The 17,097-nt window shown below is 40.1% G+C and overlaps 1 protein-coding gene across 4 annotated transcripts in view; it reads left to right on the forward strand.

The window, feature by feature from the left end:
- Myo61F (Myosin 61F) overlaps window positions 1–10,208 on the forward strand; it is a 204,933-nt gene extending 194,725 nt beyond the window's left edge. For all 4 annotated transcript variants that reach the window (XM_070102210.1, XM_070102211.1, XM_070102209.1 and 1 more), the window contains 2 exons: window positions 4,271–4,373; window positions 9,951–10,208. In XM_070102210.1, coding sequence (XP_069958311.1) covers window positions 4,271–4,373; window positions 9,951–9,965 — 118 coding nt within the window. In that variant the 3' untranslated portion in view covers window positions 9,966–10,208. The remainder of the gene's footprint in view (window positions 1–4,270; window positions 4,374–9,950) is intronic.
- Window positions 10,209–17,097: the final 6,889 nt, after the last annotated feature.

The raw sequence follows: 17,097 nt of genomic DNA on the forward strand, positions 1-17,097 counted from the left end.
ATAGTTTTACATAAAACAATGAGAAATATAAATGACTAGTTAAATGTTCATTTATCCATTTCATATTTTACCTTTATTGAAGACTCTTGTTGGCTTATGGAAGACGGAGGGGAGAGGGAGTAGAGGTTTGGAAGGGGAATCCTCATCCATAAGGAGTTCAGGTATCGAGGCCCTATCCGGGGTTACTTCCCTTCTTTGTCTTTTACTGGCACTAGGACCAGCTTGAGTGACTGGACTCCTGTTGCACAAAAAAATCTGTCCAGAGAGGTCTGTTTCTGGTGTCTTCAAGATTTGCCTAAAATGGGACAAGGCATTGCCATTGAACATGTTGCAGACATGGCGTGCAACAGCTTTGTTAGGGTGATATTTCTCCATAAAACTTTGCAACTCATTCCACTTTGCATGTATGTCCTTAATCACTGAAGAAGGCACGTTCTCCCCTCTTCCTCTGAAGCAGTTTCCTCAGCTGCAGTCTGTTGTTGTTCCAGTTGAAGGGTTTGCAGCTCTTCAATGGTTAGCTCTTCCCTGTGGTTGTCCACCAACTTTTCCACATCCTGGGCGCACTCGTCCAGCCCAGTGGACTTCCCCAAAGATACAATAAATTCCACAAGAGGCATAGGGTCGTCATGGTCAGCCTCAAACCCTTCAAAATCATGAACACGTGGGATGCTTTGTGTGGGCACTCGATACCAGGAAATGAGTGGCCAAGTCATGCAGGCAGGCGGACGAGTTTGGTGTGGACCATTTTCAACTGTACGACAACCAAGTGGGTGTACAAAAACTGGGACAAAATTTTCATGAAAGTCATCGAAAACCGAATCGTACAAAAACTGAGGTTCCACTGTATTATAATTTCTTTTACATTTGAGGATCTTTTAAAATAAAAGTAGGTTGTACAGTTTTTTCCCCTCAACTATTGAGATTTATTAGAAATTTATAATTATTTTGAGAGTACCATTTAATGTCGTGCCGAACTTTTTCAATCTTAGTCTTTTCATTGATTACTGTTTTGCCACTTTTCCTGTACAATATTTCCTTTGTTGCATTTTTCTGCCAAGTTTCCTGTGTGCGTGTGTTTGCTGAGGCAGCCTTTAAACTTTTCATGCATTTTTTTTATATTATACAAGGAGGTAGTTGTTTCCATTTATATAACCACTTTGCTTAAAATGGTAAAACTCTTTCATAAGAAATTAAATTACTGTTTAGTACTCCTTTATGCCTATTGATGTAGTTAGCCAGAAAGGGTGTGTAAAGGTAAAAAGTTGAAAGTGAAAATAGATAAGAGTAAGTTGATGAGGGTATCAAATGATTTAGATAAAGGAAAATTGGATATCACATTTGAGAGAGGGAGTATGGAAGAAGTGAATGTTTTCAGATATTTGGGAGTTGACTTGTTAGCAGATGGGTATATAATGGATGAGGTTAACCGTAGAATTGATGAAGGGAAAAAAGGTGAGTGGTACATTGAGGTATCTGTGGAGACCAAAAACCTTATCCATGGAGGCAAAGAAGGGAATGTATGAAAGTATAGAGGTACCAACACTCTTGTATGGGTGTGAAGCTTGGGTTGCAAGTGCTGAGCAAGGAGGTGGCTGGAGGCAGTGGAGATGTCCTGTCTAAGGGCAGTGGTGGTGTAAATATTATGCAGAGAATTCGGAGTGTGGAAATTAGGTGTGGAGTTACTAAAAGTATTAATCAGATGGCTGAAAAAGGGGTTGAGGTGGTTTGGTCATTTAGAGAATGGATCAAAGTAGAATGACTTGGAGAGCGTATAAATCTGTAGGGGAAGGAACGCGGGGTAGGAGTCTTCCTTGAAAAGGTTGGAGGGAGGTTGTTTTGTGGGCGAGGGACTTGGACTTCCAGCAAACGTGCACGAGTGTGTGAAGACTGAGTGGAGACGCATGGTTTTTGGGACCTGACGAGCTGTTGAAGTGTGAGCAGAGTAATATTTTGTGAAGGGATTTGGGAAAAGCGGTTAGTTGGACTTGAGCCCTGGAAATGGGAAGTACAATGCCTGCACTTTAAAGGAGGGGTTTGTGATATTGGCAGTTTGGAGGGGTATATTGTATATCTCTATATGTGCTTCTAAATTGTTGTATCTGAGCACCTCTGGAAAGACATTATGTATGAGCGAGGTGAAAGTGTTGAATGATGATGAAAGTATTTTTTCTTTTTTGGGGATTTTCTTTCTTTTTGGGTCACCCTGCCTTGGCGGGAGATGGTCGATGTGTTAAAAAAAAAAAAAAAAAGGTTCGTGTTGTGTTTCCTTCAGGATCCATTATCATTTCTTTCAAAAGTTTCAAATTTGGATTTGTTAAATATAAATATACTGTATCTACTTTAATTTATCTCTGGGTAGTTTCATTCCTGCATGTAGATGAGACACCACAATATTAGGATATTTTTACGAGGATACATTTGCTCACCATTTTTTAAATAACTGTATATGCCGGTATAAAAGTCACCTTTTTTTTATGCCAAGTATAAAAGTTGCTGATGTATGGTAGAGGTGAAAATAAGGCCATGGCACATTACCGAAGGAGGAGACACAGTACTAGCCTGCTGATGCTATCATACTAGTACCATAACTTTTACCACAGTTAAAAGTTTTGTATCCTACTTCTTACCTATTTTATTTTTTGTTTCTCAGATGCATGTTTTACTAAAAGGTCACACATTGCTAGAAATAATACCCCCCCCCCCCCCCCCCAAAAAAAAAAAAAATATATAAAAGAGCTGGAGAAAATATGCACTCTAAATATTCACCTAATGGGCCATGTCAGTTTGCTCAGACCCTCTGAACTTGACAGTTTGATATTCTTTTATTTTTGGGGTGGGGGGGGGAAGGATTGGCCTATCATGAAAATATAGGCTTCAACCTGGATAAAAACCTCAAAATTTTAGTTGACTTGTATGCTGGCATATACAGTACAGAAGGGCACTGTTCTTATGGCTTGAAGGTTGGCGGCCCCAAACAAAAAAAAAAAAATCACCGGCGGGGGGGGAAAAGCTGTTTTTTTGTTATAAAATGTATCTAAAACACCTGATATGTTAATACTGGTATATTAGGTGCTCAATACAGCTAGGCATAAAAATAAAAAGACAATTTATTTTTTTCTCTCAAGTCGGCCGTCTCCCACTGAGGCAGGGTGACCCAAAAAAAGAAAATCCCCAAAAAGAAAATACTTTCATCATTATTCAACACTTTCACCTCACTCACACATAATCACTGTTTTTGCAGAGTTTAGAAGCATATACGTATAAAGATACACAACATATCCCTCCAAACTGCTAATATCCCGAAACCCCTCCTTTAGAGTGCAGGCACTGTACTTCCCATTTCCAGGACTCGAGTCCGGCTATATAAAAATAACCGGTTTCCGTGAATCCCTTCACTAAATATTACCCTGCTCACACTCCAACAGATCGTCAGGTCCCAAATACCATTCTTCTCCATTCACTCTTATCGAACACGCTCATGCACGCCTGCTGTAAGTCCAAGCCCCTCGCCCATAAAACCTCCCTTACCCCTTCCTTCCAACCTTTTCGAGGACGACCCCTACCCCATCTTCCTTCTCCTACCGATTTAAATGCTCTCCATGTCATTCTACTTTGATCCATTCTCTAAATGACCAAACCACCTCAACAACCCCTCTTCAGCCCTCTGACTAATACTTTTATTAACTCCACACCTTCTCCTAATTTCCACACTCCGAATTTTCTGCATAATATTTACACCAAACATTGCCTTTAGACAGGACAAAATAAATATTTGCCTTAAAATACAGTGCTGGGTGTCCTTTCCTTATGCAACTGTTGTACAAAAACTGTGATAACAGTGGAAAAACGATAAAAGCACCGAACATAAATGACGATGCGGTTGAAAACTGCCAAAACAGTGGGACTCTGAAAAGTGGGAGCCTAAACTGTGGTGTGCTCCTGTAGTTTCATTCCTCATTAGCCTTAGATAAGTTTTGAATATTTTTTTCTTATTAATATTCAAGTAAATTTCCTTTACCACCTTATGATCAGACATTTTTTTTTTTTTTTAACGAATTATTGTGTGCTGATATTGTTTATTACACGAGTAATATGGGATGACATGCCTTTTTTCTAGAATTGTGGAAGATTGTATATTACATCCAGTTTCTCACAGTTCATTGCAAATTTTAATAGCGTATAGTTTACATTGTAGGGCTCGTTTGTTCAAAGTAGCAAACTTGAATTTTTTTCAGAATATATTTAAATGTTTTTTTTGTTTATATTGCAGCATTGGTCACACTATGAAAAATGGTAAACAGGGCACAATTATGCTTGATACTGGATCAGCTGTAACTACCATCAACAAAACTAAAGAAGGCAAATTGTTAGTTGTAAGTATTTCTTTTAAATACTTGTTTTCTTTCTAGACATTATTTATACCCAAAAACCGAACTGCATATCTGTTACTTATTGTTGAATGCCTAATTAAGGTTGAACAAGCATTTACGTTGAACTACACAACTTTACATAGTGTGTGAATTGTGAATGGATCTCATGGAAGAAACACACTTCATGGCAGACCTAATGCCACACACAAACTATCATTCAAATAGCCACACAGTCTAATTACTGTATTTATAAAATACATATAATACACATACAGTATGTACATGACACTAATAGATGGAAGATCATGGATATATTTATGAAATTTGGAGTGATCTCAACATATTACATAATGCAGTGCATTACTGTACATACAAGTGAGCAAGGAACTAAAAACATTGGCTCCAAGCTGAGAGACTGATTACCTCAAACTCCTCATCTTCTCTGTAATGGACTGAAGAAGCCACTGGCTTGCAAAACATTTCTGTAATAGAGATTCCCAAATGTTGCACAAGTGTCTCATTCTTCAACTTTTTGACATCAACAATAGCAAACATGCTTGTTGAGACAAACGTGCTTATTGAAGTAGACTACTGCTACTTTTTAATAATTGTTGCTGTTGGAAACTGTATCTTAAGGATATGAACACAAAGCTTTTTCTGTCTTCCTTTGGGAAAGAGGTGTGCCTTTGTTTGGTGTTTGTAGCAGAGGTACACAGAAAATGCAAAATTCTTCACATAGCATGAGTGAGCAAGATCAAAGTAGGAAAGAATGATTTGACTGCATATTCCTGGGTAAACAAGTCTGCTATACAGTGCCATATAGTGTACTTGGCAAACTGGAGAAGCAGACAGGAACAAGAGAAAAAGTACTAACAAGACTTATAAAACACCTGAATGATATAAAACAGAGCTAAAATGAAGTTTTAAGAGGGAAGTGTGTGACTAGTGGAGTACTTGAAACATTAAGTACTAGATTACATCCGGTTCATGTATATGTATAAATGACTTAGCAATAAGAGATTGGACAATGCCAAATTAATTATATTAATATAAAAAACAAGGATGATAGGTTTCAGAACTTGAATGGATATTGTCAAGAAAGTGTTATTGAAGTTTGCTGTAACTGAAGCAGTGTAATAAAACTGTGGTAGTGAAAAGGGACCAGAGACAGAATGCCACCTGGTAAGAAATAACCCAGTGAAAATTGTCATGGAAAAAGAAACGAAAAACTTATAGTACCCTAACCTGTCCACTGAAGCACATAAGCGGGATAACATTCACTGTGCAGGTTAACCCTTTCAGGGTCGAGAGGCCCTCTCCTAAACTTGTTCTCAGGGTCGAAAATTTTTTTGGGGGAAAAAAAAAAAAACGTTTTTCTTAAGAAAAGATAGAGAAACTTTTCCTAATCATAATGACACCAAAAGTGTGAAATTTGATGGAAATCTTACAGAATTATGGTCTCGCGAACTTAGCGGTCTGGACGATGTTTATGCATCGGCGATTTCGCCCACTTTCAGCCCTATTTTCGGCCAATTCCAGTGTACTAGTCAACGAAAATCATAACTATTTCACTAGAACTCCATTTTTTCTATCGAATGAGTACAAGAAACTGCCCATTTACCTATTTCAGCTATCCAATAAAGTGATCAGAAATTAGCAATTTTGCCAATTTCACACAAATTTCAAAAGATGCCGATTTCCAAATAGGGTCCAGAATAAACAAGAAAGACATTCCTGGCACTAAAATAACATTTCCTCTGTTCATTAGTCACGTCCCCAGGACCCTCTTACATTTCTTTTGCTTTCCACTTTGAATTTTTATTCTCACAAAAAAGATTTACTGTTATGCAGACTACTGCATTAGTGTAGAAATGGTATAAATAATATCAGTGCACTTGTGAAAGAATATTAGACTCGCTAGTTGATGTGTATTGGACGCGTGGCATGATTTGTTTACTTTTGAACTTTGGCAAAACTCAAACATTTCTGCTACTTTGAGCTCAATTTCAAGGTACTTTTCATTGTGAAACCAATCAACATCATCTCAATTTCTGTAATATGTCTTCCATTCTATAAAATGAGACCAGGAAAACTAGAATACAACCGTAAATACTATATGGAAGTACAGTGCAAAGTCGCTGTTTTAAACCAAAAACACGGTCAGTTTTTTTTTCTCATTACGCACAGTGTGCTGCAGGATTTTTTTATACTGTGCACACTGACCACATAGACCCATTCTTTCATATGTAGGCCTACCAGCTTTCTCTCGCTAGATTTGAAGACTAGAATTTAGGTGTACTATTACGTCAATAACCCTGGTGCGTAAGCCGTACTAGTACGTCGGACACCCTGAAAGGGTTAACTCCTTCGGTGTTGGTCCTATAAAATTATGGCTTTGAAGCCAGTATCGGTCCTGTAATACTACGCCAAAATTCTAGTGGCTTCCAATCTTGTGGGAGAAAGCTTGTAGACCTGCATGGTCAGTATGCACAGTATTTAAAAAAAAAAAAAAAAAAAAAAAGCTATCAAGCATTGTGTAATGAGAAAAAAAAACTGCGACTGTGTTTTTGGTTTAAAACGGGGAATTTGTGGTGTATTTTCGTAAGGTATTTATGGTTGTATTATCATTTTCTTGGTCTCATTTGATAGAATAGAAGATTATTTATTTATTAAAGCACTGGCCGATTCCCACCAAGGCAGGGTGGCCCGAAAAAGAAAAACTTTCACCATCATTCACTCCATCACTGTCTTGCCAGAAGGGTGTTTTACACTACAGTTTTTAAACTGCAACATTAACACCCCTCCTTCAGAGTGCAGGCACTGTACTTCCCATCTCCAGGACTTAAGTCCAGCCTGCTGGTTTCCCTGAACCCCTTCATAAATGTTACTTTGCTCACACTCCAGTAGCACGTCAAGTATTAAAAACCATTTGTCTCCATTCACTCCTATCGAACACGCTCACTCATGCCCGCTGGAAGTCCAAGCCCCTCGCACGCAAAACCTCCTTTACCCCCTCCTCCTCCTCCTCCTCCTCCTCCTCCTCCTACCTCCTCCTACCTCCCTTTCCTAGGCCTACCCCGACTCCTACCCTGCCTTCCTTCTGCTACAGACTGATACACTCTTGAAGTCATTCTGTTTCGCTCCATTCTCTCTACATGTCCGAACCACATCAACAACCCTTCCTCAGCCCTCTGGATAACAGTTTTGGCAATCCCGCACCTCCTCCTAACTTCCAAACTACGAATTCTCTGCATTATATTCATACCACACATTGCCCTCAGACATGACATAGAAGATATATTACAGAAATACAGGTGATTTTGAATGGCTTAACAACTAAAAGGAGCTTGAAATTGAGCTCTAATTAGTGGAAATGTTAGATTTTTGACAATGTTGAAGAGTAAAAGAAAATCACGTCATAGGTTCAACACATGTCAGTTGGTGGGTCTGATATGCATTCACAAATGTGCTGATATTATTTATACAATTATTACAATTATGTAGTAATTTGGTAGGGTGTAATTTGTAATTTGGTAGGGTGTGCAAAAGAAGAAAATTAAAGGTGAATACAGGAAAGAGTAAGGTTATGAGGATAACAAAAAGATTAGGTGATGAAAGATTGAATATCAGATTGGAGGGAGAGAGTATGGAGGAGGTGAACGTATTCAGATATTTGGGAGTGGACGTGTCAGCGGATGGGTCTATGAAAGATGAGGTGAATCATAGAATTGATGAGGGAAAAAGAGTGAGTGGTGCACTTAGGAGTCTGTGGAGACAAAGAACTTTGTCCTTGGAGGCAAAGAGGGGAATGTATGAGAGTATAGTTTTACCAACGCTCTTATATGGGTGTGAAGCGTGGGTGACGAATGTTGCAGCGAGGAGAAGGCTGGAGGCAGTGGAGATGTCATGTCTGAGGGCAATGTGTGGTGTGAATATAATGCAGAGAATTCGTAGTTTGGAAGTTAGGAGGAGGTGCGGGATTACCAAAACTTGTCCAGAGGGCTGAGGAAGGGTTGTTGAGGTGGTTCGGACATGTAGAGAGAATGGAGCGAAACAGAATGACTTCAAGAGTGTATCAGTCTGTAGTGGAAGGAAGGCGGGGTAGGGGTCGGCCTAGGAAGGGTTGGAGGGAGGGGGTAAAGGAGGTTTTGTGTGCGAGGGGCTTGGACTTCCAGCAGGCATGCTTGAGCGTGTTTGATAGGAGTGAATGGAGACAAATGGTTTTTAATACTTGACGTGCTGTTGGAGTGTGAGCAAAGTAACATTTATGAAGGGATTCAGGGAAACCGGCAGGCCGGACTTGAGTCCTGGAGATGGGAAGTACAGTGCCTGCACTCTGAAGGAGGGGTGTTAATGTTGCAGTTTAAAAACTGTAGTGTAAAGCACCCTTCTGGCAAGACAGTGATGGAGTGAATGATGGTGAAAGTTTTTCTTTTTCGGGCCACCCTGCCTTGGTGGGAATCGGCCGGTGTGATAATAAAAAAAAAAAAATATGTAGTAATCTGAATAACAGTAAATCATCTAGTTTTTGTGTGAATAAAAATTCAAAATGAAAAGCAAGCGTAGTATAAGAGGGGTCTGGTGACCTGACTAATGAACAGAGAAAATGTTATTTTAGTGCCAGGAATGTCTGCATTGTCTATTCTGGCCCCTATTTTGAAATTGGCCTTTCTTGAATTTTGTGGTAAATTTCTGATCACTTTTTTGTGTAGTTGAAATAGGTAAATGGGTGGTTTGTTTCTTGTATTCAGTCAATAGAATAACAGGAGTTCTAGCGAAATAGCAGAGTTTGGTTGAGTGGAACAAAGGAATTGGCTCAAAACAGGGCTCAGTGGGTGAAATCGCCGATGCATAAATACAGTATCACCAAGACTGCTAACTTCGCAAGAACATAATTCCACAAGTTTCCCTCAGATTTCGAATTTTTGGTTTCATTACCTTCAGGAGAAGATTCTCATCATTTCATAAGTGTTTTTTTTTTTTTTAATTCTTCGACATGATGAAGTTTGTGACCAAGGGTCTCTTTCTTTCTCTTTCTCTCCTTTGCATTGGTACTTGAACTAGTGGTTCTTCTAGTTCCTCTTTTTTTTTTTTTGTTTTTTTTTTGTTTTTAATGCAAACCTGTCCTTACATTTTTTATTAAAAAAAAAAAAATTGTAATTGGATGGTTTGCTCTCCAAGCTCCTAGTTTCACAGTTGCTGTCAATTTACTCACTTCTCTTGAATGCTGGTCTCTTGAGTCAGTTTGCATCCCCGATTCTGTTTCTCTTACACTAAGTATTTTAATGTGACATGGTAATCACTTGTGTTTGTGGAAAACTCCATACACTGCAGCATTTATTGTATATTATAATCATAACAGAGTGCTAAACCCATTTTGGTCATACAGTTTGTTGTATAATAATTGCCCAAGGAAAAGGTCATCTCCATCTTTACTGGTACTTCAGCTTTTTACTAAGGTTTCTTGACATGCTGCCTAAAGAAGATTTTTGTATTTAGGCCCCATTTGTCAGTTTTAGAAATGAAGGGATATGCAATATAAATTTCTTGCATTTTGAAATTTTTTTTTTTTACTTACAGGTGGCAGGACATTGAGTTGCAAAGAAAATGTCATGGACAAAAAGCTGGCACAAGTGTCATATTCGCTGATATGGAAGAAAACAATTTCGGGTATCCTAATATATTGTGCCAATCCAACTTCAAAGTGGGATCTTGAATGCTTGTCAATGAGTGATTGTGAATTAAATTTTTTGTTAAAGCATTTATACTTTGCAAAGTGCCTACATTTACTTGACAAATATGCTATTTGAACAATGTATATATTTTTAATGATTTTAGCTAAAATATTGGTTTCTTTCTAAAGTTGCTACAGCCCTTGTGGCTTGAAAATGTTAATCTACACTAGTGTTAACTGCTTGTTTATTTTGAAAGAATGTCAACACTTTGTCTTCAGCTTGACACACTGTGGTCTGTAATTTACACATTATTTTAATGTAAATACATTACAGGGCCTGGTCTTTCATTTTGAGAATGTGTGGGGAAAACTGCTTTTCTGTATTGTAAATTGTCTACTTATTGTATTTTGTATATTTATTTACTAGTCATAAAATATTTAGTCTCTATACTGTGATATATATAGCACAGTTCTTGATAGTTTGTGTTCAAATACGTATGCCACTTAAGTTTGCACAGTGTACTTTTGAAACTTGGCAATATACCAAGATTTCCATCACAGTGCAGTTAACCACCTTTGGTTCAGCAGGTTGTGTGGAATTGATCATCAACTTTACATGGAAGTCATTGTATGTAACTTACTATTCTATTCACTAAATGATGTAATTAGGATTTTACTAAATATTTTCCTATTAATTTATTTTTTTGTTTAAAAGTCTTGGCAACCTCCATTTACAGTTCAGATTTTTATAAACCCACAGCTTCTTCCTAGTCTACTATTGTTTAAATTTTTAAGTTCCTTTGAAAGGGTTAATTAACCCTTTCATATCTTAATTGGTTTGGCACAAAGCTTAGGCACCGAGAATGTGATAATGCTGAGGGTTCCATCTGTTTTAAAGTGAAAAATATCTTCTGAAATTTGAGCTGTCAAGACCTATGCCTTCTTGACCCTGTCTGTCTAGCAGTGAGCTTCTATTGCTGTCAAGTTTGTCAGGAAATACTTTAATTTTTAACTTAGTTACTGACTTCAGACTTGGAAATTTTTCTTAACTTTAATATGCATCTTTATGAAAGTAATTATACAAAATCATTTCTAAGGTCTATTTTTGTTACAGTATTTAACCCTTTGAGGGTTTTCGTCGTACTAGTACGTTTTACGCGTAGGGGTTTTTGACGTACTAGTACGTATAAATTCTAGCGGCCTCAAATCTAGTGGGAGAAAGCTGGTAGGCCTTCATATGAAAGAATGGGTCTATGTGGTCAGTGTGCACAGTCTAAAAAAAATCCTGCAGCACAGTGCATAATGAGAAAAAAAAAACTTTGACCATTTTTTTGGAATAAATCAGTGACTTTGCAGTGTATTTTTGTATGGTATTTATTGTTGTATTCTAGTTTTCTTGGTCTCATTTTATAGAATGGAAGACATATTACAGAAATTGAGATGATTTTGGCTGGTTTTACAAAGAAAGGTGCCTTGAAATTGAGCTCAAAGTAGCAGAAATGTTCGATTTTTACCAAACTTCAAAAGTAAACAAATCGTGCCAAGCATGCAATACACGTCAACTGGTGAGTCTAATATTCTTTCACAAGTGCATCAATAATATTTATACCATTTTTTACACTAATGCAGTAGTCTGCATAACAGTAAATCTTATATTTTATGTTTGAATAAAAATTCAAAATGGAAAGCAAAAGAATATAAGAGGGGCCTTGAGACTAGAGTAATGACTAGAGGAAATGTCATTTTAGTGCCAGGAATGTCTTTCTTGTTTATTCTGGACCCTATTCGGAAATTGGCATCTTTTGAAATTTGTGTGAAATTGGCAAAATTGCTAAATTCTGACCACTGTACTGGATAGTTGAATTTCATAAATGGGTGGTTTCTTGCACCCATTCGATAGAAAAAATGGAGTTCTAGCGAAATATTCATGTTTTTTGTCGACTAGTACAGCGAAATTGGCCGAAAATGGGGCTCAAAGTGGGCAAAATCGCCGATGCGTAAACATCGCCGAGACCGCTAACTTTGCGAGAGCATAATTTCGTAAGTTTTCTATCAAATTTCAAACTTTTGGTGTCTTTTTATGATCGGGAAAAGATTCTCTATCTTTTCATAAGAGAAAATAAATTTTTTTTTTTTTTTTTTTAAATTTGGCCGACCCTGAGAACGAGTTTCGGAGAGGGCCTGTCGACCCTCAAAGGGTTAAATGTTCCTGTGAATATGAATATTTACAAGAATTTTGTTTGTGCATATAGCCAATACAAAGATGCATACCTATTGCATACTTTTTCTTCAGTAATGTAGGATGAAGTTTTTAGTGTTTCCTATTGAAATAAAACTGACTTTTTTTTTTTTTTTCCCATATGCCAGTACATGGATATAATTAAATGGTGTATTGTATCAGATAATGAAAAGTACAATTCTGTTTTCAATGTCATTCCATATAATAATGCAGCGATCAAATATTTATTTTTTTTTTACTTTCAAAATAAAAAGTTAATGCATTTCACATGAAAGCATAATACAGTGTTTGTAATAAATTTAGTGTCTTAGACTATTGCTTTGGTGCTAAGTTATTACTTGCTAATACACCCAACTCTTGATATTTGCTGGAAATCTGGCTACCATTGATATAGTCTGTACTTCCTCTCGCTTTTAACATCACTATACGCTTTCTCTGTATTTCTCTTAAAATATTAATGTAACTGACTGTATTACAAAGCATGTTTACACAGAATATCTAGTATGTTTACACTGGATGGGGCACAAGATTGAGCGAGAATGGTTGGGGAGTATTCATGGAGTCAGTGGTGTAGGTACCTACTTTCCCAAATAAATCACCTGTGTCCCTATTGACAAAATTTTTATTTTTATACTTTACTGTATTAAACTTCATTCTTAAGCTGTTTATAAACTTAGGATAAAACTCATGGGAAGCTATTTCTAAGTCTTGGGAAAATGGCAGGCTGACGTAATGTGTGGGGGGTCACCATTTTGGTTTAATTTTTGCAATGCTTAAACATCTAATAGTATTATAAACCTTCACAAAGATAGCAATTTTGTCTTAATTTATAAAGATCAGAAAATAAAGGTAACGGCAGACTGCACGAAGACTAAGTTGGACGTACAGTATTGTAGTGCACATTTATTCTATAAATGTGCACTACAGAGTTGAGTTTTATTATAGAAGTTAAGGAAATTGTTTAGGAATGACTGAGGATCACCTTTGTAAAGGAGAATGTTGACAGGTTTATGGTGTACTTTTGGCATTTGCAGTCAACTTCAGGCTCTGGACTAGAGGATTTCTTTAGTTTTAATATTGCAGCTTGATTATATTCTTTTGATCTGGAATACATTAATAACAATTGTTAAAAAATCATTAACTTATGAATAGTGCAGTACAATCTGAAAACACTAATGTACATTAAGCTAAAATGTTAGTCACCTTAGTTGTCACTTATTTTTTTTTTATAATATAAAATGTGTATACAGTGCATGACAAATACACACAATTCTTAAGAAATTTTCCACAATGGTAAAAAAAAAAAAAAAAAAAAAAATTCAAGATTCTTACATAATGTATCATTATGAAAGGACATGGAATTTTTATTTTCTTGAGTTATATATGTGTAGGTAAGTATGTACGTATATACATGTATCATATCTTTTTTTCAACAAATCGGAGATAAATATGAATTACTATTGCTTTTCATTGCTATATATATACCTAATTATGAAGTGGTTTAAATTCAACATTACTTTTACATGTAGAATTAAACATTGTTTTTAATACATTGTGCCTTACCACTGTGTATTTAATACAACAATATACTTGAGTTTGCTTGCAGTAGTATAAGTGATAAACACAGTGTAAGTGTTCTGTATGTGCCTTATGTGCCAAGAATGTACAAGATATGAACTAAAGCCATTATTTTCTTTTGTATTTCTATCCTTTTTAACCCCTCAGTGCTGGTGAGGGGCTCTTTTAACCCCTTGATGCTGGTGAGGGGCTCTTGATCTAGGGAATTGGATCTGCTCCAATTCCCAGAATTAAACCTGAATACCTTCCTTATCCCCCACATGCGCTGTATATTATTATAATCAAAAAGAAGCGTTAAGCCACAAGGGCTATACAGCGCTGCAGGGCAGGAAGGAAGCGAGGGCATCAGGTGGCAAAAGGGAGATGGATGAGTAATAGGTTACGGATAACAGCGGATGGTGAAATGGTAAATGGCAGCAAGAGACTTGAGCTAGAAAGGGCTGAGGGGAGTGTGAAAGGTATCATCATCAGAGTTTGTGGAGTAAATCAGTCATCAAGAAGTCAATGAGCGAGTCAGGATTAAAGGAGGGTCCATCAGCAAGAAGGGAATTTAAAGAGAGAGTAGTAGAACGAAGACGACGACGGAGGTAAATTCTGCGTGCACGTTGCAGTGCTGTATAGCCCTTGTGGCTTAGCGCTTCTTTTTTATTATAATAATAGTGGACCCCCGCATACCGTTGGCCTTACATAACGTTAAATCTGCATACCGATACATTTTATCGCTAAGATTTTGCCTCGCATACCGCTAAAAAACCCGCTCAACGCTGTTCGTCCGAGACACGTCTGTGAGGCCTGAGCCAGCCTCACATGTTCCGCCGGCGGCATTGTTTACAAGCCAGCCTCCGCGGTAACATCCAAGCATACAATCGTAACATTTCGTATTATTAGTGTTTTTGGTGATTTTATCTGCAAAATAAGTGACCATGGGCCCCAAGAAAGCTTCTAGTGCCAACCCTGTGGTAAAAAGGGTGAGAAATATTATCGAAATACTGTGGTACCATGGTCAACTGCTGCTGCTGCTGCTGCAGCACCGTCAGCTGCTGCTGCTGCAGCACCGTCAGCTGCTGCTGCTGTACCACCGTCTGCTGCTGCTGTAGCATCGTCTGCTGCTGCTGTAGCATCGTCTGCTGCTGCTGTAGCATCGTCTGCTGCTGCTGTAGCATCGTCTGCTGCTGCTGTAGCATCGTCTGCTGCTGCTGTAGCATCGTCTGCTGCTGCTGTAGCATCGTCTGCTGCTGCTGCTGTAGCATCGTCTGCTGCTGTAGCACTGTCAGCTGCTGCTGTAGCACTGTCAGCTGCTGCTGCTGTAGCACTGTCAGCTGCTGCTGCTGTAGCACTCAGCTGCTGCTGCTGCTGTAGCACTCAGCTGCTGCTGCTGTAGCACCGTCAGCTGCTGCTGCTGTTATAGTACCGTCTGCTGCTGCTGTAGCACTGTCAGCTGCTGCTGCTGTAGCACTCAGCTGCTGGTGCTGCTGTAGCACTGTCAGCTGCTGGTGCTGCTGTAGCACTGTCAGCTGCTGGTGCTGCTGTAGCACTGTCAGCTGCTGGTGCTGCTGTAGCACTGTCAGCTGCTGGTGCTGCTGTAGCACTGTCAGCTGCTGGTGCTGCTGTAGCACCGTCAGCTGCTGGTGCTGCTGTAGCACCGTCAGCTGCTGGTGCTGCTGTAGCACCGTCAGCTGCTGGTGCTGCTGTAGCACCGTCAGCTGCTGGTGCTGCTGTAGCACCGTCAGCTGCTGGTGCTGCTGTAGCACCGTCAGCTGCTGGTGCTGCTGTAGCACCGTCAGCTGCTGGTGCTGCTGTAGCACCGTCAGCTGCTGGTGCTGCTGTAGCACCGTCAGCTGCTGGTGCTGCTGTAGCACCGTCAGCTGCTGGTGCTGCTGTAGCACCGTCAGCTGCTGGTGCTGCTGTAGCACCGTCAGCTGCTGGTGCTGCTGTAGCACCGTCAGCTGCTGGTGCTGCTGTAGCACCGTCAGCTGCTGGTGCTGCTGTAGCACCGTCAGCTGCTGGCTGCTGCTGTAGCACGGTCAGCTGCTGGTGCTGCTGTAGCACCGTCAGCTGCTGGTGCTGCTGTAGCACCGTCAGCTGCTGGTGCTGCTGTAGCACCGTCAGCTGCTGGTGCTGCTGTAGCACCGTCAGCTGCTGGTGCTGCTGTAGCACCGTCAGCTGCTGGTGCTGCTGTAGCACCGTCAGCTGCTGGTGCTGCTGTAGCACCGTCAGCTGCTGGTGCTGCTGTAGCACCGTCAGCTGCTGGTGCTGCTGCAGCACCGTCAGCTGCTGCTGCTGCTGCAGTACCGTCTGCTGCTGCTGCAGTACCGTCTGCTGCTGCTGCAGTACCGTCTGCTGCTGCTGTAGCATCGTCTGCTGTAGCACTGTCAGCTGCTGCTGCTGTAGCACCGTTGTTGGTGTGGCTTATTGAGAATACCAAGAAACGATTAACCCCAGAGGGTTAGCCACCCAGGATAACCCAAAAAAGTGTCATCGAAGACTGTAACTTATTTCCATTGGGGTCCTTAATCTTGTCTCCCAGGATGCAACCCACACCAGTCGACTAACACCCAGGTGAACAGGGAAAAACGCCTGGAACTAGTGCTCATATTGGTGAATTTAAAGCCAGCAAAGGTTGGTTTGAGAGATTTAAGAATCGCTGTTGCTGGATCAGTCAGCTGTTGCTGGATCGGTCAGCTGTTGCTGGATCGGTCAGCTGTTGCTGGATCGGTCAGCTGTTGCTGGATCGGTCAGCTGTTGCTGGATCGGTCAGCTGTTGCTGGATCGGTCAGCTGTTGCTGGATCGGTCAGCTGTTGCTGGATCGGTCAGCTGTTGCTGGATCGGTCAGCTGTTGCTGGATCGGTCAGCTGTTGCTGGATCGGTCAGCTGTTGCTGGATCGGTCAGCTGTTGCTGGATCGGTCAGCTGTTGCTGGATCGGTCAGCTGTTGCTGGATCGGTCAGCTGTTGCTGGATCGGTCAGCTGTTGCTGGATCGGTCAGCTGTTGCTGGATCGGTCAGCTGTTGCTGGATCGGTCAGCTGTTGCTGGATCGGTCAGCTGTTGCTGGATCGGTCAGCTGTTGCTGGATCGGTCAGCTGTTGCTGGATCGGTCAGCTGTTGCTGGATCGGTCAGCTGTTGCTGGATCGGTCAGCTGTTGCTGGATCGGTCAGCTGTTGCTGGATCGGTCAGCTGTTGCTGGATCGGTCAGCTGTTGCTGGATCGGTCAGCTGTTGCTGGATCGGTCAGCTG

The sequence above is a fragment of the Cherax quadricarinatus genome, chromosome 80 (genome assembly GCF_038502225.1).
Source record: "Cherax quadricarinatus isolate ZL_2023a chromosome 80, ASM3850222v1, whole genome shotgun sequence".
Classification (NCBI taxonomy): Eukaryota; Metazoa; Arthropoda; class Malacostraca; order Decapoda; family Parastacidae; genus Cherax; species Cherax quadricarinatus.